Below are 26,782 nucleotides of genomic sequence, written 5' to 3'. Positions count from 1 at the left end.
TTCCACCCTATTTTATTTTCCCTTGACTTACATTTCTGTTTTTCTGGAATTCACAGATCACCTAGCTGAAATAATGGCTAAGAAGCAAATGCCTGCATCACATTGCATGTCATTTTTCCATTTATGTAAACCTAAGTTAATGAGCATTTAAATTTCGCACAAGTTATTGCAGCAGACATTTTTTATTTTTTTCTGTCAAGCAGCACTTCACTGCCCCCTACTGGTGTAGTTTATTTTTTATTCATTAGTGTTGCCGGAGTTCAGCACTATACTGTTTCACGAATTCGAACAAAAGGTACATTTTCACAATTTCCCTTTTAACCCAAATGGAAACAATCAGCATCTGAAGTTTGTTTCTTTGGTTTTGTACTGGGGCTACAAAAGCTAATGTAGCTTATAGGCACAAGGTTAGCAATTTGCAAACCGCATGCTTAAATTATCACGCAATTAGGCCAATCACGATTGTTACAACATTAAAGTTGTAATGTCCCAACGTCATTCTACAATCTTTAAAAAATTACATTATTACAATACACTTAGGCTTAAATTAAAGTTGTGCTGGGAAGTTAACAGAAAAGACTAAAACATTATTGACAACTGATTGAGCAAAATCTTCTTAACTGTCCCCTAATGATCTCGCTAATCTCCTAGAACTTTTCCATAAGTTCTGCCATTTCAGGCCTGTGCAGAGATGCAAAAATGCTGTATATGCTTGTATCACTGCACAGCGTGAAGACAACGCAATATAATTAAAACTCTACCGTAGAAACCCGAACAAATCGGCAAAATATATAACAAAAAATTTGGTGTATGTCGCTTCAGTGCACAAGTCACAGCATCAGCTAGAGAGTAATAAACTCTAGTTGAGACAATTGGGGATGGTAATTACTGCATTAATAAGAATAACACTCAAAAAATTGACTTTATTTTCGCGTAATGCTGAACAGTTTATACATTCTGTATACAGAACTGTATAACAGTATAAAGCGCTGTGTATTGTCGCTCGCCGCCTGAAGGCACTGCACTGAGGCTGACCCCATGGGAACAGCACACACGGGGTTTAGGAGCTAAACTGCACAGTGTGAAGAAGCAACACAACACAACCCAGTGGTGTAATTATCACGTTGAAAAGGTGGGAATGGCTCCAGCATAAACACCGTAAATGGTTTATACACAAACGGTTGCATCAGACATAACATCAAGCGCGTAGAGCCTTAAACCAGGTACTAAATTACACACTGCTCCTGATTATCACAGCACAGAGTAAGCAAGTCCTAGACAATACAGTCAACAGCCACAAGACCAGAGGCATGAGCATCCACGAGCTTGTTTATGGCTGTGCCCAAGTAAAAAAATAAAAAGATAAAACTGAAAGGTACAGCGTTCTGTAGCTGTACCAGTGGCTGAGTCATGTGACATCATGAAACCAGGAACAACTGGTTATAATTTCAGTCTGAGCAATGGGTTACGTATTACGAAATCCTCTAAATACCACTCCACGTTCAGTCCATAATACTTACAGCACTAGCCCAACATTATTATAACAAGGTTTTAAGAAGGTTAGGCTGCAATGTTTAAAAAAATAACATTCCTGCACTGTTACAAAACATTCTGCTTTTTCTCCATGGGCTGTATTCTGAGTTGAGTTATGCACACATAAAGAGGATTTAATTCTGATATTGCGCACATCAGTATTCAGACCTCATTTCTGGATGCTTGAGTAAAACAGAGGCATGTCTCAGACGCAGTTTTATCTTTGGACATTTTTCTTGCGTGATATCGGCTCAAGTGACAAGCAGTATGAAGTCCAGCATCAGTGTATTATAGTTTGATGTAACTGCAATATGTCACACTGAAATTTAGGTTTTAGATGTAAATACAGATTATATTGTGTGGACACATTATGATTTAATTACCCCGATTTAGTATGTTGTGGTTTCATTAAGTTGTGCGCATGAAGTAAGTGTCAGCGCATTATACGCTGGATCAAGTGCTATTTTGATCATTTAATATTGCGTCCGTGTTACATCGTATAACATTTAACTGCATGTTTCCTACTTCAGTCTGTATTTTCTATCCCTGATTTTTTTTTTTTCAGGTTTAAAGGCTCTGTATTAAGACAGTTGTCTAGATGGTATTGAAAAACCCCGTCCTTGATGCTTCTACTCAGTGATAACCTCAGTGGTATGAACTCTACTCTACTTATTTTATTCATCTAAATGTATAGCCCGCAAAAGGTAAAGATAAGATAAAACAATCTGACATTTGGTAACTGGAAATAATCTGAACCTTACAATATGGCAGTATTTAAAAACGGCTTCATGATACATGATAAAGGTCAGCAAAACAGTTGAGTCACATCTGAACAAAAAGTTCAGATTCAGTCAGCTGAGTAACAGTGGAGTTAAAGAAGCAATGACTCCTCGTATCAGGATGTTAATATAATCCCAATAACAATATATTGCCATCTCGTCTAGCCTTAATATATAAGGTCAATTATATAACAAAGTTATATATAAAATTTTAAAAAGTTTTACACATTTCTAGATCCTAAATCCAGCCCTAATGGCTTACACAAAAAGAAGAGAAGTGCTTACACACTTGAGTCAGAAAAGCTGTTAAGCCTGTATGAATGCATGAACAGGACATATTGGTTTCTTCCTCAATGCGAGTGTGTGTGTGTGTGTGTGTGTGTGGTTGAAACTTGGTGCTGTAAATAAACCAGACCAGCTCAGTCAGAGAATCTAATAAAGACATACTTATTGTATCTGCACAGTGAAAAGGCCAGGATGACGCGCACAGGGTTTAACAAAAAGGGTTGCTGAATCATCACTCACACACAGACACACACACACAGACACACACACAGATTTCTCCTAAATACTCCCAAATGCCCTTTTCCGAAGTCCCCCAATGCGCTCTCCATGCTAAAACACACTAATGTTCATCATGAAATGTTTGTGATTAGTGATTCTGCTGCTAATTTGTTGGTTGGTGCTGTATTTTTCTTCTCATGTTCTTCTCATCTTCTCAGTTCTTCTCATGAGAAGTTAGCGGTTGACCTCACCGGGGAGCATTGTTATTGCTCGCACAGTTACAATGGCATTTACTAAGGATTTCTTTCCTCATTTTTCAGCTTTAAATGATTTCCTTTCCCCTAAAACACCATACACTTAGTTTACTGGCAAATCACGGTATGTGAACAAGTTCAACCCAGGTGTAAAGCTATACAGAATTGCACTTTTTCCATGTACTACACAGTTATAGAAGAGATTTATTTATAATCGCACTATCCATTATCACCCAGATGAGGATGGGTTCCCTTTTGAGTCTGGTTCCTCTCAAGGTTTCTTCCTCATATTGTCTCAGGAAGTTTTTCTTCGCCACCGTCACCTCTGGCTTGTGCATTAGGGATAAATTCACACATTTACAATTAATTTCGATTAAATTTATTTTGAATGTATTTATTTTATGTGACAATGTCCATTGTTAAAAGCGCTGTACAAATAAAATTGAATCGAATTGAATTATACAGAAGACTTCAGCCTTTCTAGAAAGCTAACTATTAATATTTAGCTATGTAATATCCTGCTAGTTTAAATAGGTCACCCATACAGCAGGCGGCAACTGCTGTATTTATTTAATTATAAAATACAAGTAATAACAAACTTTTCATTTAAACAAATGGATAATAAGCTGGACTATCTTTAACAGCTAGCCCTGTCGACGCTCTAATACTTAGCTAGCTATATACTGCAGAAAAGCTACTGTAGTTAAATGACTTATTCGGTAAACTCATTTTATTTGATTCCTTCATTAGTAACATATTTTAAGATGTACATTTGGCAATAAGGTTAACTTCAGTATAACTAGTATAAAACTGCAGTGTTGATTTTTTTATGCTAACATACCATTACCTGTAGAAATACAGTTTTGATGTAAACAAGCATTACAGTAGGAAGGCTGTAAATATTAAGTAAAGTAACTACCTGGCAACTCTACAGCGATTTATACGGTTGTTTACAATATACAGAAATATTGAAGTACCATCCAAGTAGGCAGGTATGGGAGTATCCTTCCTTCAGAAGAACCCAGAATTCCCCAGACAGTGTGAGAATTCCCTACACCCTCACGCCATGTATGATAAAATACGGCCACACAGCCTGTGGGAACCAGAACATTCCTCGGCTGCTTGTTGTGTCTTTGGAAAGATTAATGTGTCTTCCATATTAGGAGAGGAAGAGCGAACCCAATCTGACAATCTGTGCGGAACAGATATGACCTTCACATCTGATTGGTTGAAACCGAAAGCGTCATTTTTGCGAGTGATTATGGTAGTGGAATCTTGTTGATACCAGCATTCCATGCTATATGATAGTATGTGACGTAAGCCACGCTAATGAAGAAATGACATGAAATCTGGATGTATTCTACTATTAATAATGGCAATCAAAGCAAACTATGATAATAGATAAATATCAAGGAGGAAGTACAGCATCTTCCTAAAATAGAAGTAAGCTGATAAAACATCTTATGATATTTAAACAGTCTGTTTAATAGAGAGTGCGAGTGCATATCATCTCTGTCCCTCACATGCGAGAGTTTCTCTGCACGCTCGCTTCACTGCTCCACACGCATGTGAGAGGGAGAGAACACTTCAGATTGGTGAGCACTGAGCACTTTGCTCTAAACTTTGCAATATACAGCACACTGTGTGCATATTTAATGACCATACTTGCTGTACTTCTCTGTGCACTAAGGTCAGCTGACCTTGATCTCTCTATAAAAGATACTGTTTAAACAGCATCTTAAATCTTAAATAAGCTTAAACAATCTTCAACATCTTAATAATGAGGAGTTCATTGCTAGCAGCACACCAACAGGTAAGTAGGTTACTCATTTAATTATCGGTGCCAACGGGTACCAAAACATGCACTTGTAATTATACTCATTCTGAAAAAAATGGCATACATCGATACATCCCTAGTCTTGTGATCAGTGGTTGGAAGAAATGATCCACACCTATAAGACCAGCAGTGAAGAACTTTCCCATCTAGCGTTAACTTGTAATCTGTAATACTGACAGCTGGTTGGCTTACTGAGAGAGAAGAGAGTGGGTGGAATACTCCTCAGTGTCGGGAAATGAGCTAACTTTTCCATGGTGAAGCCATTGAATACCAGACACGTGGGTTTTCATTACTGAGGAACATCATGCAAGGCCAAACGTCTAGCCAGGGTGATAAGTGAAAAGTGAAATGAGTCCAAACAAGTCACACCCATGTGGAAGATGTTTGCGAAAAAAAAAGGGACAGGCAACCACATTATGTAATATTGGTGCAACCTTGAGGTTGCCAGGAGAAAACACTGACTACTGAGTAAACTATGGTTTGATGAAGGCTGGGAGTGTAAAACCCTCAAGGTATGGACCCTACAGTAGGAAAAACCCTAATGGCCTAGACAGTCATAATAATACAACTGGTATTATTACTGGTGAAGAAAACTATTGGTTTTCTTTAGTATATAGTTTTAATACAAGGCATTTTTACAACATGCCTGAGTCTAGGGCTCGGCGATATGAAGGTATAATATCAATATCATGATAAATTATGACCTAATAAGCTTTTCTGAGCTATCAATATAACTTTTTTTATTATTTTTAATAGTTTCAAACTGACTGGAAGTAGCTGATGTAATGTTAAAATGTTGTACTTATGATACTTATCGTGTTTCGTAGAAATACCTTAGAGATTTGCAAAATGATATTTTTATCATATTGCCTACCCTTGTCTGTGTTAAACAGCAAAAACAAATCAAAATGAATCCAGTTCTACATTAAAATTTAGACAGCGCTAAACTGTGACGTATCACACTTTAAATGCATACATAAGATTATCAGTTTACCATGACTCTAAAGGACAGATCCACATTTTATTTTCTGAAACTGCTCTACAATTTGGTGAAAAGAGCATGCTATTTTTATTTGGTGGGAAAACTTACTATAAAATTGCTACTTTACATGATTTTGTTTAAATTCAAATACCAAATGCTTCCAGGAAGTTTTTGCAGTTCTCAAGCATGCAGTTCCAAAAAAAAGCATCATGCTAGATTGTACAACCCTTCGTGTAGGCAATGTTGGCTTTGAAAAAAAAAAAAAGATGTCATATAATAGCATAATTGAGAGACAATGGAGAGTCGACATGCAGCTCGGGTTACGTTGTAACAGTTAAAGCTTTGATTCACAAGGTTTCAGAGCGTCTCAGTCACGCTACAACTTCTTGCCCTTCATCTTAGGGTTGCCGCCAAACAATGCAAATGGGTGAAAGATAATGAAACCATCAAAGTTGAAATAATAAAACTCCTCCAAGCCTCAGTGAACATCATCCCCCTCCTTCTCCTCAGGTCAGGGTTCTTCTTTCATCATGAGAGCTTCTGGAGAACAGCGGTAATGAAATCTTGACAGTTTTGGCAACAGCGTCACTTTGACTAAGCTGCAGGCTCACAATGCAGCGGGTGGTTTCAGGTTTTGAAATTTTTACTGTGTTAAAATGGAACAAAGCACAGATTGTGGTTAATGGAGATGGAGACTTCTCAGGTTTAAATAAAGTGAGGACAGTGAGCGACTTGAGAATTTGTTTGAAGTTCCACAGCCCTGGAGTGTGTACATGGGCCTGTCCTCAGTGGATAAATTAAGGTATAAGCTATAATGCTTTGGCATTAAGAGAAGGACCATGCTTCAGCCGCAGATTATGATTAATGGAGATGGAGACTTGGGGTCTTGGATAACCATTTAAATAAAGTGGGGGCAGGGACTGACTAGAGAACTTCATTGGTGTGCATTTGAAGTTCCACAGCCCTTGAGTGTGAGTGTATATGGCTTTGTCCTCGTTTGCTAAATTAAAGTACAGTATAAGCTGTCATGCTTTGGCATCACTTTGGACAGGAGCCATCAAAAAGACAACTGAATTATGACCAGGTCTGTGCTATAACTGCAGATTGTGGTTAATAGAGGTAGAGCCTTGGGTTCTTGGACTTTTTAAATAAACTGAGGACAGTGATCAACTTGAGAACTTCTTTGATGCACATTTTTAAGTTCAACAGCCCTTGAAGGTGGGTGTATATGGGACTGTCGTTAAAATTATGGTGTAAGCTATCATTCAGGCTTTCTTCTTCCTTTGGATCACAGGTTTCCAACCCTAGTCCTGGAGTATCCCCTGTCCTGCAAATTTTAGGGTTCTCCCTGCTCTAACTCATCCACTTCAACTCATGAAGAACTGTTAATTAGCTGGTGGTCGAATCAGGTATGTGGGAGCATGGAAAACACTAAAATGTGCAGAGGGTACTCTGGGACAAGAGTTGGGAAACCTGTGCTTTGGAGAAAAGTGGCCTCAACTGGAAATGTTGATGCTTCAGAAGAGAAACAACCAGGGGACTGTCCTCACTGAGTAAATTTGGTGTCACTGCTTTGATATCACTTTGTAAAGAAGGTCTACACTTTAGAACCAACTGTTACCTTTCATTCATTCATCATCAGTAAACACGTTTTCCTGGTCAGGATCACGGTGGATCCAGAGTCTACCCTGGAAACACTGGGTGCAAGGCGGCAATCCACCTGGATGTGATGCCAGTCACACCTAGGGGCAATTTAGAGGATTGGGAGGAAACCACAGAACCTGGAGGAAACCCACCTGGACATGGGGAGGACATGCTAAACTCCACAAGGCCAGTAGCCTGAGCTCAGGATCAAATCCAGGACCCTGTAGCTGTGAGGCAGCAATATACCGGCTATACCACCATGCCACCACAAGAACACTAGGCATGAGGTGAAACTAGACAAACCCTTGATTTTATGGTGGTTTCTGCCCTGAGCAGAGTGTTCCACATAAGTATTACTTTTTGCATACTATCTGACGTCAAGAAAATACCATCACTGAAGACACTTCACATTGTACAGGCTATCATACAGACTATCTTCTAGCACATAGAGACTTCTGTTCTCTTTCTGAAAGCAGGTTGGGATACAATGCCACAAGCAGTGTTTAATAAGGATCTAATAAACAAACTCATGCACACCCTCTTGATTTACAGAGAAAACAGACTGATACATTTTAACTGCCTTTCTTTTGTGAGTCTCTTTCACTCCTCCTTCCCGTCTTCGTCTGTGGGCAATGAGGAAAGCAGGGAAAAGTTCAATCCACCCCAGCAACCAGCTGATTCCCATCCAAAAAGCTGGGAGGAGGAATTAGTGGAATGCACTGGTGCTTCGAGACAAACAACCCCACTTTGTTTCCTGCTCACTCTGATACAGGAGGAATGCAAGCGCTCTGAAAAGAGACGGCTTCACAAAGACTAACATTTACCATTGTTACACAGTAAAAACACTCTGCTCTTGTTAAAGATCCAGGAGCTAAGATATTTTCTGGCTGCCACATGAGCTTGCCTAAGCATTAGAGAGGATCCATGATGTGTCTGACTCTCGGGAAAAAAAAAAACTTCTACAAAGATTCTACTGTATCTCCTTAGTAGAAATCTTCTACGCAGCCCAATTGCAAAGAGGTTTAAACCAAACTTATGCTAAGTATGGCTGGGGGTCATAGACAGGCCCAATGGCCAGGCTATCATTGGATGGGAGAGATAGTTGTTTCCAATGCTGCTGTCAGTCTCACTGAGAGGTATAGTGAGCTCAGAAGTATTGGCACCATTGAGATTGGAAATATGCAAGAAATTTAACTGTTAATGGAAAATTCTAAGAAAAATATTAAAAATCTATTAAAAATCAAGAAATCAAGAAACAAAACCAAAATTACAATTATTGGCAGTGTAACTGAAGAAGGTTCCCATTTATAAGTTCAGTGTTTAACAACACTGTTTTTAATAACTTTAAATAGGTTTGTGTGTTTAAGAACTTTTGAATAGAGATTATGTTGTGTGTGATGGTGTGTATAAATATATAATAAGGATGTAACTGAATACAAATAAATAATTCAGAATGAACAGATAATGTGTTCTAAACAGATACAAATACAGATAGGAATAGTGTTTTTAGAAAGCTTGCCATTTTTTTAAATATTTGGAGCTGATAGAGTGTCCGTGTGTTGCATCCCTAATTGTGTAATTGTGTATTGAAGTCTGCCCATGAATGTGTGTTTGGCTGGCGCTTCTTCGATTAGATTGCCTTTCTGGAATGTTCACTATTCACAGAATACACAATGATTCATATTTTATAGTGTCTTTTTTGTAAATTTTCTTAACTCTGTGAAATATTTAGATGTTCATGGTATTAGATTTGGCAAACACACCACACAGGATTACTATTTTGTTTATTTTGCCTGCTCTGACACATTTCATACAGATCATAAAGATCACTGATAATTATCTGGCTAGTTAATTCAGGCCAGTTGAAACAAAGACTCCTGAAGGCAACAAATGCAAGTGCATAGTTTCGTCCAAGAATTGCTGAGCTGCTCCAAGATGCTGCATCATCAGCAGTTGCATGACAGTCTTTATGCATGACAGGAAACTATGTAAATGTTTGTCATTGCAGTAAAGACCAGTGGGAACTGGCTGGGAATGAGTTAAAATAGAACAAGCTTAACTGACATTCCTGCATTGCTAGAAGAAACACAGGATGCAAATAAAGGCATTGTTTTCCAAATGACCAAATGGACCACAGGGGATGCTAATGTATGTCCTCTCATCCCATTCTACATAAATACTGAGCAAGGATAATATTAGATTGCAAGCACTTGCAAAACCTACTGACAAAGCTGAAGGTCGCAACCATTTATATCAAGGTTGTATGAGACAAGAGGCAGTTAAAGCCCTGAAGGTTGCACCGTGTAAATGCACAGCTATTACAGCTCTTTTTTATTTTGGTAAACTATGCATCAAATCGTTCGGAGTTAGTCATGAGTGAAGGCCACACCACAAAATAATTTGGCTTTTATTGTTGAAACAAGAGGAGGGAGATTTCAACATCAATCGTTCTCCTTTGGCTGTTACATATATATTCTGCTGCTTTGTGACAATGTCCTATAAAAAAAAAAAAGCAAAAAAAAAAAGCACTATACAAATAAAATTTAGTTGAATTGAACAAACCAACTATTTCATAAGAAAAGAACACAGTCTAAAAAAATAGTGAACTGAGGAAAGAAAGGAAAATATAGATGGGATCGGAACATGAGAAGTATTTTGCCATTAGATTTTGTGTTGTAATTTACTGCATGCTCTTAGAGAAAAGGTTTGAGAGAACAGGGGTGTTCAGTTGCATACCTTGAGATGTTGTGACCCATCAGAGGTGGGTGGTGGTCATTTGATCATTTTCGGTTTTCTGTCTACTTCCTGGATTATTTCATATATAAGTCCATGCTTACTGCGAAGTCTTTCCATTCTCTTGCAGCAAGTTCTGAGCTTTGTTTCCCTGTTTGCCTTATTCGCGCCTTGACAGTTTTCCCATGGCCTTTTTGACTATTCTTTTAGATTCTCCTTGTGATTTTGATATGTGATGCCTACAACGTGTTTGAACTTTGCTAACTTGTATTGTGATTTAATAAACTTTGCACATGGATCCTATCTACTCTGCTGAGCCTGGTTTGTTACAAAGGGATAGCAGATACTGAATGCCAGGATGCAATGAGTGGAGTATAGTCACAAAGAGAACATTCATGGAGATGTTTGCAGGAAAAAGAAATATTCCTTGTGGCTAAACTTTGTTGCACCATCCAGCTGTGACCCACAGACAGGACGGGGTTGGAGACAGGCCTGGTCAGTTAGGGTCAGGAGAAAAAAAAAAAAAAAAAACAGTGGATACCAAATTCCTGGCCTCAGGAATGACAAACAGAGCAGATGACAAGAGCAAGAAAGTCAGAGCAAGTTTACTTGCTGTAGACAACTGTAGTCATTATGGGTTCAGTTGTTGGGTGTCCATTAAGAAACAAAAACAAACAAGTTGACAGGTTCAATTCAATTAAAATGTATTTGTATAGTGTTTTAACAATAGATACCGTGACTAAGCAGCTTTACAGAAATTCGGATGTAGATTTAGGGCGTTTTTACAACTTGGGGGTCATGATTGCAGGTTTGCTTTCACATAGAAGAATTCCTTCTGAACCTTGGATCGATTGTGCAATTCCAACCGTCACTTTGTGCAAAATACTAAGCACTAGGTTCATCTGCTGAGAGCAGATAGCTTCCACACCTAATGCAGACCGCATCATGGTTGGGTTGAAGCAAGCACCAGACCACCATTTTCAAGAGGACCAGGGATTGGTTCTCTGGACTACTCCTGAGTTCAAAAACAGCTTTCACACTTCACCAAAAGTACTGAACTCTTGTGGAAAGCAGCTGTGAATCCAGAAAAAATGCAGAACGTCAAGTCCCAAATGAGCAAGCCAGTGGTAAGTAAAAACTCCCTGAGACAACATGAGGAAGAAACCTTGAAGTGAAACCTCTACAGTAGGTGCTAAGAATATTGATGATTATTAACAAATGGATGCTATGAAGCTTATAGCTCAAAAGTTTAAAAAAAAAAAATACATTCTACAGAACTTGGTGTCTTACAAGACATGCAATATTCTTGAAGACCTGACAGCCTGACAGGCAATTTAGCTGATACTACAACACTCTAGATCGGCTGGTTTGCCACATGGAGTTTAGTCGTTGAGATTCACTTTCCTATTAGCTAAGAACTGCTGTGGTAGCTGACAGCATAGACAAACCGCTCCCTGGGCCCCTGTTTGTCTGATGTGGTCTGGCTGTTGTTGTATCCACACTCCTCTGTCTGATGTTCATTAAACGAGGTGTCTTAAATTTTCATGAAAATTCCCCAACCAAATACCACCCCCTACCCTTCTCTCGGTTAACATCTCTCCGAGATCAGAGAGCGCTAATCCGGGCTACAGCTGTGGTGAACTGTGTTATAGACTACTCTTTCCTGCCTAAAACTCTTTGTAATAGGAGAATGTGTGAGCAATATGGTATCTGGTTATACATAAAAATGAGACTGGAGTTGCAAAAATTAAAAAGTTTCTCAATCGTTAATCATAATGGAGTCTCTAAAGCAGGGGCCCCTTTAACTGTAAAATAAATTCCATGGATCATGTACAGAGTTATTTTATGAATAATATTTTGTATACTTGTTAGAGCCATAGAGCTTTCTATTCCTGAGTTTTCCACTGACAGAACACATTAGATCCAAGTTGATTTATACTGTAGGCCTACTTGTTTTTTGTTATTGAGTTATTGGGGTTTGGATTAAACCCATTTAATTCATCCAGCCAGTCAAACAGGCAAATAACTCTAAGACCTCAATAATAAATATAATAACTTTCCACTGCAGTAACTAAATGAGAACCACTTGAGAACCACTTCATAAAAAATATTGTGTGATTTAAATCTTCTTTACATGCTTCCTGAGTCCTACAGCATGAACATTTTATTGGCACTTAAAAAAATGACATTTATATCATTCACTTGTAAACACGTCTAGACGTGGCTATACCCGGCCTTTATTAGACGAGGCACATCAGAAATAAATGACGCCCACCCAATGTATTACACCAATGAAAGCCCAGGGATGAACTGAAGTTGAAGTTGATTGCTTGATCCTTTCCCCTTGATTTGACAGCGCAAGGAAAACGCAGGCTTTTATCCTGCCGACTTCACCCAGATGTCCCTCGACCGTGTCTTCAAAGGACACCAGCTTACAAAAAAACAACATTTTTGCTCTAGGGGAGACTAGGGGTGTAACGCAACGACATTATCTCTAGCAGTATCTGTTTAGTGCTCCAAATACCCGTATTTATATTTACCATTTGGCCCCAGAAACACTGGAAAAACCCAGAAGTAGAAATGGCAGAGGTAGAATTGAATAGTACTCCTCTTATATATATATATCTGCATAGAACACATCAACTGTTCATTCTGAATAATGTATTCATATTTGTTACACCCCTTAGTCCAGGTAGATGCTTCAAGAAAGATTAGTTTCTTGCTGGATGGTGAGAGTAAACTGGCAACCTGGCCCTCGAGTTGTCGATCCAACCTAACAAAGGCTTCACCAGAGTTTGAGTCATGCTTATGAATACCAGGATGTTAAATCATCAGTGTTACTGCCAATCGGGACAGTGTGGTCAGGCCAGACAGGTATAATTCTGTCATGCCATATTACTATCACCAAGCCCAGATTCCAATAGGATCTCTGGATGGGGATTTTTTTTTTTTTTTTACAGTCTCTGGCACTGGGACATGATGTCCAGTCCACCAGACGTCAGACAGGAAGCTTAATGCCCCCAAGGATATTCGTGTCACACCATGGCTCGATGTGTCACCCAGTGACAAAAATGCATTATTGATTTCACACTAGCTTCTTGTGCCTCAGTACTTCATCTGGAAAGATCTCAAAGTCTGTCTCCTTCCCAGACGTTCCGAAGCGCTTCTTAAGACGCCCTCTGAGGCCACGCCCCTTCACTGGAAAGAAAGATACTGAAATGCACGATGCCAAAGGAAAGTCATTAGATAACGTTTCTAAAAAAAAAAAAAAAAAAAAAATTTAAGTGCACTGATTTGAAAAAAAAAAAGAAAAAGGTACTAAGGAGAACCTTTCATTGTTGCTGTGGTGGAGGCACATATTTTGTAGCTTTCGGTAAGTACCTTTTACGTTTGCATGTACAGGACCTTTGAAATGTTTACAAACTTTTGCACAAAACCAGATTCTACATCTGAAGTTCAATGAACCATACAAAGTTTAACCCCAACAACAATCTGCAATCACTGTTTTTTTTGCCAGTTTTATCTCTCAACCAGGAATTCTCATGGCTTATTCACACGGCACGACCCTCCGGTGCTCCACAACTAACAATGCAACAGCACAGGATGAAGCACGATTGCGCCAAATATAGCAACAGCAGCCTCGAGCGTGACCTTTCCCTCCCTGGAGCTAATCCGGGTGGGCTCCAAGCACTGATGTGAGTCATTATCTCAGCTTTTCTCATATTTCACCAGCAGCTCGTACCCACAGGTATGAACACATCGTGCACCAGGGACAGCCATGACCGGGAAATGTCCTCGCTGCTTTCAAGCGGAGCCGAGCGGACTAGACGTTTAGAGTCCACAGTCACGGCAGTGCTATTTCCAGGCTGTCTCACGTAACCCTGAATATTTCAATGCCCGTGTGGTCACCTGACACTGCGCTACACATGCGGAGAGCATGCAGAGCGTGGAACAGGCAGCATGACGGATGGCCGGTGTTTGAGTGATGGCCACTTAGTGTCAGACATTACTCAGTTCATGCATGTTTCACTAACATGTGTTCTGTCCTGGTTGTAGCCACAGCAAGAGAACATAATTCATGTCAGGGCGGCTCCACAGAGAATGTGATCTCATGTGGGCTAATGAGCCCATGCGTGTACAGATCAGGGAGCTCATCATATCAGGCTCATCATATGAACAGGACTTATTCGTTATTCCTATTAGAGCAAGGAAAAATGGAATAACACACTTTGGGGTGTGTTGTTATAGGAAAATAATCAATGATTATGGAAAAAAATGCGGCTTGACATGTTACAAAGTGTAAACATAAACTACTCTGTTGAGAAGATGACGGAAAAGTTACAACTTCACCTCAGATTGTTATGAAATCCTGACACTGGAGACTCCTTCCAAAAGTGTTAAATAAACATCTCCTTACCAAAAAAGGTTCACCATATTTACAAGTATATGTTTTGCATTGTTGAATAATTCATTATTCGTTTCGTATTAGGCTTAGATTATGTGGAACATCTGCCATACAAGTCCCTGTGATTGAGTTGTTATTATGGAAACAATAATGCATTAGAACATGTTCCTATAATTCCTATGTTAGAACTTTACAGTATATCAGACTGAACTTTACTGAAATACTGCCAGTGCTACCTTTTGAGGTTCTATGCACAACAAAATGTTTCAAGCAGAACCCTTTTTTGGAAACCCTTAATTATCCAATGAATGCTTAAAGAACCCTGCTCATCAAGGCATGCAGAAATTATGCAAATTGTAGTCAAATTGAAACCTACATTCTTTTCATGGTTGAGAGACACACAGTTATGAGATGTGCTAACTGATAAACTCTCAGGAGAAAAAAAGTGTTCCTTAAGGGGTTTTTGGAAAGTTATGCTTTCAAAAAAGGGTTCCTAAAAAGGTTCTACCTCTGTTGAATGCTCTGGGTTCTAGAGACAAACTGAAAACTGTGCACGTATGGTAAACATGCAAGTGCGTCCAATTAGCTTCAGACAACACTAAAACAGGCCGTGCTTTGACCCTGGTAGTTATCCTGCCTCCAATCATTTTCCAGAGGAAAAATAAAATTAAAAAACATCGCCCACACCCGTGATGGGCCTCTCAGGAAAGCAACACCCTGGTTGTCTGCTTTATTTATTCACGTTCCTAAAAGCAGCCGTGGCCTCCGGAGACAGGTCCCAGAAATAAGCAGTGGAAGGGCGTGGAGGGCTAGTGGGAGACCCGTGTGTGGGATTAGTGCAGCCTCGCTGCTAATGCTGTGTTTCGTTTGAACAATTACACAGTAGCACACAAGAACAATGGCTCCATGCAGCCTCGGATCACTGGACCCCACATGCTAATGGACAATGCTTCTGTTTCTAGCGTTCAGAACAATTAATTGACCTTTGTGGACAGAAGCATTCAGTGGGTGTTTGTTTTAGACGACACCTTTAGCACAAAGAGGTAGTTAATGGAAAGGTTATGAAGAGGAGGTTGTTGTCACAGATAAAGCCACATAAACCCAAAAATACACTCACCAGTAAACACCAACTTTACAAACTGGACAGGTGGCTGCCTCAAGATGTTCAGAAAAAGAAAAGACAAACCAATTTAAATATTTGTGAATGTTTTACTTAGCCAAACATCTCCTCAGGGAATAGGATTAGCAATGTATCTAATAGGCTAGCATAACACAGATGGCCTACTATTAGAGTTTGTTAACTAAAAATAAAAAGGTAGCTAAGTAATCGCTCCATAAAATAAGGCATCAAATGTAGCTAGTTGATTAGCATTAGCCTGTTTGTTAGCTAAAAATGAAAAGGTGGCTAGCTAATAGCGCTAAAACAAAGTATTTTATTATTTTAGTATAAACATAGCTAAATTGTTTTCTAGCTTGGTAAGACTTAAAATAAAGTATTTAATAAAACAAGATGTTAAATAAGGTGATTATAGCAGTAATTACCTAACCTACAATATCTTAACTAGCATAAGGTCTTCAAGGTACTTCAGTGCAATGAGCTATTTCAGAAAAGTGGTATTATTGAGGGAAAACTTTCTCACCCACATCAAGCAACATTCAATTTTGCCCTTGTATTCTAGTTTCTGTTTTACTTAAGGCTTGAAATCAATAAGAGCTTCTGAGGCTCTTTACACACGAAGGTCCAGAGGGAGTGAGGAATAGAGTCGGAGTGTGAACCACACGCGACTGTCAAGGCCTGCTTTATTCCGGCTAGACTGCGTCAGTAGAAAACATTTCCGAGACTACAGGCGCTCTACTGATGACTGGAAACACACAAACACACAGATGGAAAGCAGTGGAGAAAAGCTTCAGTCAGAGGGCCCTGGCAGGGGAAATTTTGCCTGGACACATGCACACATCAAAACACACATTCACACTCAGTCATGATTTACAAATGGCCACTAAATGTCAGTGTATCAGTGTGTCTGTGTGTGTGTCACATGAGAATGAGAATGTACACAAAATGATATTGTTTTACAGGTTCATCACTTATCTGCAGTTAGAACAGAAAAGATGTTTAACTGGCTAATCTAGGTGCTAACATTGTAAATAAGAAGTGTTGACATTTTCAAATTCTGTTAGGAAGTTAAAGTGGGCAGTTCACTTAAGCTAGATGTTTTTAGTTTACTTACCATTATGCTATGTCATTCCTACCCCATTTTCAGCCTGTTTATTATAGCACTCGTCCATATTTAGCCTAATACAATGCTAATTTTAACTGTTTTACTACAATGATAATTCATGGATAAGCCTGTTTACTATAGTGCTAGTTATATATTTAAACTGTTAACAATAATTATAGTTCCAGTTTTGGACTATAATGGTAGTTTCTTATTAGCCTGGCTACTACAATGCTAGTCTATGGTTTAGACAGTTTCCTCTACAAGTTCACGGATGAACTTGTTTACTGTAATGATGGTTCTATATTTAGACTGTGTACTATAATTATAGCTCCATATTTACACTGTTTAACATAGCAATAGCTTGTTTTTTTAAGCCTGTTTACTATAAAGCTATTGTATATTTATCAAATTAAATGTAACAGTGGCTTTTTATAACCTGTTTACAATGATAGTTCCATATTTAGACTGTTTACTATAAAGCTAGTTTATTATTTACCGGTTTACTATAATGCTAGTTCATGGGTTAGCCTGTTTAATATAAAACCTGTGCCACATTTATCCCATTAAATGTAACAGTAACTTGTTTTATAGCCTGTTTACTATCATGCTAGTTCACAGTTTAGACTGTTTACTGTAGTAGTAGCTTTGGCTTACCTTGATAATTATAAAGCTAGTTTGTGGATTAGTGTTTATTTTCATGCCAGTTCATTTATCTTAATGCTACTTTGTGTTCTAGCCTGTTTACCATCACTCTAACTTGGTATTTAACCTTTTTAATGTAATGCTAGTTCAAGGCGTAGTCTATTTGATATCATACTAGTTTATATGCTAGTTTGCTATTAAGCTCATTTAGTATAACTAAATGCTAAGCGTATTTATTCAGTTTGTCAGTTAGTATGTTTACTGTAACGCTAGTTTGTGGATTACAGTAAACTATAAAGCACCGTGCCATGAACTAGCAGAAAGACATTTGCAGGTGAGTTGTGTCCAAGTCAGAGTGTGCTCATTATCATAGTTTCCACAGAAGGGCTACAAAGGATGGTGTGTGTGTGTGTGTGTGTGTGTGTAATATCTAACCATCTCACTCTGTCAGTTCTCAAATTCTCCCTCTCTGCCTTTCTCTTTCTCCTCATATCAGCCCTGCAGGTGTGCGCCAGTCAAAACCCGGCAAAACAAAGGCCGCACACACGCTATTAAATTAAAGTCATCACTGTTCAGGTCCAGAAGGTGCACGCTACACAGAGTGTCATGTTATTAAGACGCAGGAGAGCCTAAGACCTCCGTGGCATGTGAACTCCCACTGACGCACCGCGCCTGGCCTAAAATCAGCAGGGTTAAGCATGTAATTTAAGAGGCTCCCCACGCAGCCAATCATCCAGAATGGCCTGTAATGTTGCACAAGTAAACACAGGTGCAGCTCTCCTTTCCTTCTGCTCTTCCCTATTACCCTGTCACGACTCTAGGGCACTAGGTAGGGGCTTTCCAGGTAAAATGAAAGAGTAGGTGAACAGCTGTTTCACGGTTTGTATTTAGTAGAGATGAAACGGAATACGAATACATTATTCAGAATGAACAGATAATGTGTTAGAAATGGCTACAAAAAGGAGGAATTACTATTTTTCACAGGGTGACTAGAGGCGTGTACTGGGACTGGGATCCTGTAGGACACAACAAGAAATGTGAGCAGTCAGATATGAAGCTGTGCATTGCATTTACATCATCCTTAGTTACTGCCTGGTCAGGGTCTTGGTGGTTTAAATTAGGCTACTAGTTTGTTTCTGTTTGGGGAATCGAAACAACTATATTTGTTAAAAACAATATTGCTGGAAGGCACAAGCAAAAATAATAACTATGTAAGTGGGATTAAAAACACAGTCCCGCTAGTTGAGACCAGTTATGTACTGGAGTGATGTAGTTGAGGCTGAGGAACTGTCAGAGCCAGAATTCACAGATCACACTGACACAGCTGACAGTTCTCCATCTGGGTTTTTCTTCCAGTGTTTCCAGTGTTTTCAGAGCTCAGTAGTGGTAGGGTATATATTTTATTTCTGTTTAAGCCATGCCCAATTCAGGTTTAAATCCGAATCCTGATACGGATATTTAAAGCAGTAAACAGATACAGCTAGTTTCATTGCATTAGTATTTACGCAAAATACTAAAAAAAAGCTCCTTAACCTTAGTGACTCCTTTGGTGCTTGCTCTTAAGTTTTGAAACTTAAAAGTAAGAGCACATCCATGTTTAGGTCAGATAGAGATGGCACAGTGTCATGAAGTCTAGCCTGAGAAAACCAAGAGCCAGCAGAGACGTGGAAAGAACATGAGTCAGATTCCCATCCGACATCTGATGCCGAGGGAAAAAAAGGTGTCTTAATTCTCTTCTGACACCAAACACTAACAATGTTGCTGTTTAAAACCAGACAGGGAACAAACAAATAGTTCTGGTTATTGTTGCAGCTTGAATAATCCAGCTTTCAGCATTCCAAGAGTGACAAAAACACAAGCCACAAGATAGAGCAGGCAAAAACGACACCTATTTTTAAGCAAAACTGAGGGGGAGGTTGGCATGGACGAGGTCACTGTTTGTGCTCTCATATGTCCAAATGTCACGCTTAAGGTTAATGTGTTCTCACCTCTGTCTGTTTTTACAGGATGGAGGAAAATAAACTTAGACACCTAAAAGCACATTCTTTCACTCGAAGGCTTTCCTCTTAAACCAGTTTTCAGCAGTCTTTTAAGATAACTACTTATTACACTGTACACAATAATCCCAATAAAATTGCCAAACGGATAATGTGTTCTCTGTGTCAGATTATACGATGAAGATCCTCTAACGGTAGACCTGTGATTAGAGAGTGATTATTATCACATTCTGCTTACATCTTCAATCAGCATGACCATGCAGAAAAAAAGGGCTCACGTAAACACAGATATTCTTCAACGTGAGCTTCAAGTAAGAAGGATATTTTTCTCTCCATTAGCTTGTTTCGTTTACATCTCGTCATCGCTGTTACTGTATTTGTGGCTGTCCTGAGAGTTTGGCATCATACTATTGCTGGATTTTTCTCATCATTTGTTTTGTCACATTATGCATTCTACTCATGACCAAGTAATTCTTGTACAATGTGTGATTTTTGTCTGTGTTGACAGCAAAATCATGTACAGTGTAAAGTCAGCTCGATTCACATAACATTATAATATTTTACCTTGTAGCTATACTCTAGCTAGGTTATCCGGTCAATTTTCATATATGAAACTTTGTAGGTGTACGTGCACTGACTGTAACCTATCTACACAACGTATTGGCTCTTCTCTACCCTCTGTACCACTGGAAAGCCACCACCGAAGAGATCTTAATTGACCAGTTAGATACTGCTACAGCACAAACACAAATATAACTGCTGATTACGACAATAATTACAACTTTTTTGTAATGCTCTCAAGTTTGAAAACGCCGTATTGTAGATTCACACTGTGTCGTTCACAACTGAGGTGACTCCTTGAGCCAACTCGCATACCTGAAGAGCCGTAAAAGATGCCTTCACGTTTTCTGCTGTAGGTTTGGCAGTGTTTTGTGCTGGCAGGTTTATATTAATGCGCTCAAGCTCTAATATGTAATCGTTTCTATAGTAACAGCTCATTCACAGGGACTTGTACGGCGGACGTTCAACATCAACAGATAAAAAAAGCGTAATAGTAGATATGGCGTATTTTTCTGTAAGGAGGCATTTATTTAACATTTATGGAAGGAGTCTCCAGTGTCAGCGCTTTGCAACAGTCAGAGGTAAAGCTGTAACTTTAAGTTTTTCCAACATCTTCAGGACAGAGGAGTTTACACTTTGCGGTTTCTCGGTAACATGACAAGCTTGTTGTTGCGGATTTAAATGCCACTGTTTGCCGAGTGAGCAAAGTGACTCAAAGCTAGTTCAGGTCTAGCTTTATAGTAACTATTTCCATAGCATATTTCATATGCTAACTATTTTAGGTAGCTAGAAAGTTTAGTAATACTGTGTTCTTGAGAAAATGAAAATTAATGAATTACATTAAGGTGACAGTGTGTGAAAATGCCGGCGTTTATGTCTGTGTGAATTTACTTGTTGCTGAAGACCTACTGTAAATGAAGCACGTCTGCTATCCTTCACTTTTAAACATACCAGACCTGCTACAAAAATATTCTGGCAGCGTTTAGATCCGGTCTGCTCGGGAAGTCCAGTAATCACCAGAGCTCTCTATCATGTCTCAGCCACTTCCGTTTAACAGACAGAAGTGCTTAGAGATGAGCTTTTCATTTTAGATTTTACAGTTAAGCTCATTCAGAAATTTTGGTTTAACATAAGCAGAACAGGAAATTGCAGACTTTTGCATATTCCCCCTTCAACTTCCCCTCATGATTCACAGATATTTCTTAACTCACTTGACCATATAGCAAGAACAATGTAGCTGACTCAATTTCCTTGCTTATCTACACACTCTGTATTAGCTTACCAATCCAACCAGCTGTTGCATTCTTGATTCTGATTAGTCAGAAGGTGTTGATTAATTTTCTATAACAGCAAGGCAAAGTTGTCAGTAGTGATTTAAAATGATTCATGCTCAATAGCAGTAAGGTGAGAACGTTGTGTGCACCAGAGGCCTAGACAGTACTGTGACAAGAGAGTCCATTTTGACTGAAGGTTTGTCACTAAATAAGCGCAGCAACAGACTGACCATCAGAACTCTTTCTCTTTCAGTGTAGAGACATCTGTCCCAGAAAAATGAAATAGGACCCGGAACCTTCTGCTACGCTGAATAACCCCTTTAACACTCCTTTGTGAATGGAGGTGCAGGGAGTTAAGGGAAAATGATGCCATGCTGTAGTTGGTACACCTGGACCTTCTTGGTGGCACGCTGTCTGAATCAGAGCAAGTGCAGCACTAGTGTGACCTTTTTAGGAAGAGCTCCTGCAGATGTCTCACACCTCAGGAATTTCAGGAATACAACCAGCTGGAGAATGAGCTCTGCTACGCAGGTGGTCCAATTATAGTCATTCCGAACAAACCTGGTGCTCCACATCATCTACGATGGTCTACGAGAATCTACGAGATCATCTACCATGTTCTGTTGGGGGCTTTTGGGTCTCGTGCGTGTAGTACTTCATGTTTGTCTGATCATAGATTAATTTCAGTCGTTACCTTTTAAATCCAAATTGTTGGATCATTCCACCCCGTAGTCACTCTGTGTGACAAAGTTTTGAACTACAATCACTTTACGCAATAACAGCTATGACGTACCTTAAGTGTCTGAGGTGCAACCGAAGTTCCACACCAGTCCTCCTGATGTATGGTTTAGGATCGATTTTACAACCTGGCCGAGCATCTCCAGTTCACACCAAAGACCGTCTGGCTTTTTGTCTTTATCTATCTGCAGCTGGCTGTAAAATCTTTTTAATGTTCATCAGGATGTGCAAATGTATAATTTGCATAAAAACAGGTGAATAAAAACAGCCCCGTTTTCTCCTGCTGTACACTCCTGTGATCTTTCTTGCTTCAATATCTGCATATCGTATATACACGCGTCAGTAATACTTTGTGTCTTTGTTCTCGATCTACTTTCCTCAGTTCAGTGGGTTACGTTAAGGATCACGTAACTTCCGACTTCAAAGAGCCATGTGACGATTTAACCACACTGGAAATTCCTCTCACGAGCACGGTGGTCAGGTATGAATTTTTGCCAGGAACAAAAAAAAGCTCGATTTCAAAGACCTGAAGAAAAACGGTATAAATCTATTATTATCTCTTCCTTCACCTTCAGGCTGCGATGCTTTGATATAAGACACAATCCTCAGTCTTAGTGAGGCCAGGACTAGAGGGGAATTTTAATCACGCTTTCCTTTAACATGATACAATACTGATGTACACCTCAGGATAAAAGACTGTTGATTTATTCTGTTTATCTTTGCTATTTAGCCACATAAGAAATAAAACATGACAGGATGTGGGTGGTGTGATGAAGCAGACTTATCGTTACCACCACAAGGTTGATTACTTTCCCATAACAACATGTCCTGAAGTGTTTTGTTCTTCTTAAATCACACCAATTTGCCTAATATTACAATTTTTTTTAATTAATAAATGACACATTGTACTTTTGACCATTGACAGTTACATTTAATGCTGTGAAACATCCGGAAGACAAGTTAGTTCTTGTTAACGGTTATGTTACATCTGCTGTAAACAGTTGTTTACGCCAAAGTATAAACTCTGAGCACTGACACTGGAGACTCCTTCCATGAACAAACGTCCTTACAGAAAATTTGACCATATCAATGATTATACATTTTTTCCTGATATATAATATTTTTTTCATTGATTATTAGACTTGCATTGATTTTGTAGAGCGTCTGCCTTACAAGTCCCTGTGTATGTTACTATAGTTGTTAGTATGGAAACGGTAACATATTAGAACAAGCGCATTAACATAAACCTGTGATTTGCAGCTGCACTACTGTCATAGAAAATTAATCAACACCCTTCTGACCAATCGGAATCCAGAATTCAACAGCGCTGTAGTTTAAGAATGTAATATCCTGTATACACAACCTGTAAAAGGAAAGAGACAAAGATAATCTGGTTGGGATGGGGGGTGGGGGGGGGGAGTTTTCTGCAAGCAAATCCACTCATTATCAACATTCCCAGCAGGCAGCTTGTCAACGTGGCCGTGACTCACCACAGCGCACAGTTTGTGTGGCAGCACCCTGAGGGGCTGTTTAAATTACAGCGACGTGTTCCCCGACACGTGTCCCGTCCCCTCTGTTTCTGGTGCACCCGAGCCATCGATCGCAGAGCCAAAACCAGGATAATCATAACGAGCTCATCAGCTCCTCACGCCAGCTCCAGTCCGTTGGCCAATGCAAACACACACAGCTAATAATCCATGAAAAAAATCCCTTTCATTGTTCCTTCCAAAGCTTTTACTGAACAACCTGGGCACAGAATTTGTCCAGAAACACTGTAGGACAAATTCTAATGTATTAAAAACGCTCAGACAAGCAACCAAAGATCCAAACATTACAAAGTCTACAACTGATGCATTATATTTACATTATATACAGGTTTATATTAACTAGTTCTAATATGTTATTGTTTCTATAGTAACAGCTCGCTCACAGGGACTTGTACAGTGGACATTCCACTAAATCTAAAACTAATAATACGCTGATTAAATATTTATAACACAGTGTGTCCCAAAAGTCTAAATACATAGGAGAAAGTAACACTTTTTAGCAAAATGACTTCCAAAATTTTTCATACTTAGTTTATTTATTTATTTTTTTCAGATAGTCTTTAAGAATGACTTTGGCAAAAGAGGAACATGTTGAAATCATTCTCATGGCTGGATCGGGAAGCTGTCGCAAGGTTGCGTTGGACTTTAACAGGAACCATGGCAAGCTCATCATGCACGACACTGTTGCCAAACTTATTAACAAATTCAAAAAGACTGGAAGTGTTGCAGACCAACGGAGAAGTGGACGTCCACGAACATCCCCTGGCGAAGACACAACTGACGTGATGCTGGCAAACACAGTCCCCTATGTATGGAGACTTTTTAAGACACCCTGTAGTTGAAATAGTGAAGTTTTCTGTTTATTTAACATTCATGGAAGGAGTCTCCAGTGTCAGCGCTTTGTAACGGTCACTTGTAAAGCTGTAACTTTAGGTTTTCTGACACGGGAAAGTCTAAAAACAGTCTTATTAACTTCAAAATTAAGTGTTTATGGCTGCAATGACGTAAGTGATAACAGGAACTAACTTGTGTTGCTGATGTTCCTAACATTTAACGTAAGCCAAAAAATAAAAGTTCACATTGTGGTTGAAAATAAAAAAAAGATTCACAAAAATGTTAGTGTTCCTAACAACACGCCATTACTTTGAAAGAATCGGATCTCGAGAATGACGGACAGGTTCAGAATCTTCATTTTAGAAGATATCAAATATTTTACCAATTGTCTTCTTAATTTCATCTGAATCTTGGTGGAGAATCAAAGGAATCACGCAGTTTTATTCAGACGAATCACAGTGGCAATCAAAAGAATCGATTCAGCACAGAGAGTCCTACCGATGCTCCACTATTTCCTAATTGCATAAATTTGTATGTTTATATTATAGTGAATATATATATATATATATATATATATATATATATATATATATATATATATATATATATACATATATATATGAAGTTAATATATATATTTTGAGTGTATTTATTAAGTGTTTTTCCCCCTATTTTATAGTATTGTGCCTCTTTTACCTGTTATTGTATGAAATTCAACATTTGACTTCACATAGTAGGGAAAAGTATCGATTCGTAACTGGTTCGGTTCTTTTTAACGACTCACTTTCCAGAATCGATTCACATGCACGAACAAACTGAATGGGATTTTTTTTTGTCACGACTCGTTCAAAGGAATCGATTAATCAGAGATAGTCATATTATAGTCCTAAGTGATTCTTATAAACGACTCCTTTAAAACATTCACAAGATGAAGAAATTGAGTCTTTTTTTCATCCTCACGCCAAAACAAACAACACAGATTTGACATGGTAATGCTTCTTTTTCTTCTTGTTTTTGTGTGAAATGTGTATTTCAAAATTTCGCTTCAGAAACTAGAGATTCGGTTTCTATAACCACTCACTTTCTAGGATTCGTGAACGGCTCGGTTCTTTTTAATGATTCGTTTGACAGAATCGACTCACAAGAACGAACCAGCTGAGAGGTTGTTTTAAACGACTCGTTCAAAAGAATCGATTCAGCAGAACCGACTCACAGTGACACAGTGACGTACCCATCCTCCGTTCTCCTGGATCCAGCCGTTCAGCGGGCCGTTCAGGTACTCGGCCATCCAGCGCGCGACGTTCTCGGCGCACGCGCTCCTCTCGGCCTCCGGCGCGCACTGCACGCACACCATCGCGCCAAACTCGAAAAAGGCCACCACGCGACCCCAGTTGACTCCGTCCCGGAACAGCTCGTCCGCCACGGCCGCGAAGCACCGCTGCTCCGCGCCCACCGGAGTCGCGCGCAGGCGCTTCGTCATCTCCGCCAAGTCCGGTCGGTACAGGCTTTCTAGTTCGTCACCGGCCTCGCGCAAAGCTCTGTGCAGAGTGGCGCGGCGCGCGCTCTCCTTCTCGCGCTCCTCCTGGTCGTCCAAACTGCTCGCGCGACACCCATGGAACTCCCACGCGTGGCCGTTTTTCGACAGTTTGTGGTTCAGATACTTTTCCACGATGCGCCGGTTATCGTAAAGATTTCCGTTCGCCATGTCCGGTCCCAGAAGCGTCTCAGTGTAGGCTGCTCTTACAATTCGTTACATTCAGAATTAACGGATTATACAGCCTTCTCACGAGGCTTAAGACAGGCGTGTGTGTATTCACGTGCATATCTTGAGGAGGGGAAACGCGCAGCGCGTGCAGTGCAGTGCAGTCTCGCGCTGGAGGAGCTGTACTGCGAGTTCTCCGTGCTTTAGGAAAAAGCAAACGCCCACTTTCCTCCAGCCAGAGGGGGGAAGAGGAATCCTTGAAAGCGGCTCAGGAAGTGTGTCCGCGTGAGTGTGTCATTCCGGAACGACTGTAAACCGGGCGCGCGCGCGTGCGCGTGCGGGACGCATCAGGTTTCCGAGCAGTGCGGGTTCGGTTCAGTTAGAAACAGCGCGTGCAGAGAACACACTGACTCTGTGTGTGTGTGTGTGTGTGTTGCAGATCCTGCCCCTTACACCCGCGTGCAACAGCGAGGCAATTACCTCTATTACAGAATCAACAGATATCTATAACAAACAAACAAACAAACAAACAAACAAAAAGTATACCCAATACAGTTACTGTCTCTCCTGTAATAATCTTTATTATAAAAATAT

At 39.6% G+C, this 26,782-nt stretch overlaps 1 protein-coding gene and 1 long non-coding RNA gene across 8 annotated transcripts in view; one reads left to right on the top strand and one right to left on the bottom strand.

The window, feature by feature from the left end:
• bcl2b (BCL2 apoptosis regulator b) overlaps positions 1 to 26,682 on the bottom strand; it is a 40,297-nt gene extending 13,615 nt beyond the window's left edge. Inside the window, exons 1-2 of one of the 6 annotated variants that reach the window (XM_053233128.1) lie at positions 25,718 to 26,682; positions 22,506 to 22,631 (exon numbers count right to left, since the gene is read on the bottom strand). In XM_053233128.1, coding sequence (XP_053089103.1) covers positions 22,509 to 22,631; positions 25,718 to 26,191 — 597 coding nt within the window. In that variant the 5' untranslated portion in view covers positions 26,192 to 26,682 and the 3' untranslated portion in view covers positions 22,506 to 22,508. Of the gene's footprint in view, positions 1 to 22,505; positions 22,632 to 24,345; positions 24,485 to 25,699 lie in introns of those variants that run through there. The other 5 variants (XM_053233131.1, XM_053233129.1, XM_053233130.1 and 2 more) reach the window with 5 other exon arrangements.
• LOC117597146 (uncharacterized) lies at positions 336 to 24,342 on the top strand. 2 transcript variants are annotated; one of them, XR_008301587.1, is made up of 3 exons: positions 336 to 13,961; positions 22,488 to 22,586; positions 24,206 to 24,342. It is a non-coding gene; the product is annotated as an uncharacterized LOC117597146 (long non-coding RNA). The 2 variants fall into 2 exon arrangements; XR_008301588.1 differs by having other exon boundaries at positions 21,621 to 22,586.
• Positions 26,683 to 26,782: the final 100 nt, after the last annotated feature.

The sequence above is a fragment of the Pangasianodon hypophthalmus genome, chromosome 4 (genome assembly GCF_027358585.1).
Source record: "Pangasianodon hypophthalmus isolate fPanHyp1 chromosome 4, fPanHyp1.pri, whole genome shotgun sequence".
Classification (NCBI taxonomy): domain Eukaryota; kingdom Metazoa; phylum Chordata; class Actinopteri; order Siluriformes; family Pangasiidae; genus Pangasianodon; species Pangasianodon hypophthalmus.
The sequence above is the reverse complement of the archived record's forward strand: the minus strand, read 5'-3'. Positions and strand labels throughout refer to the sequence as shown.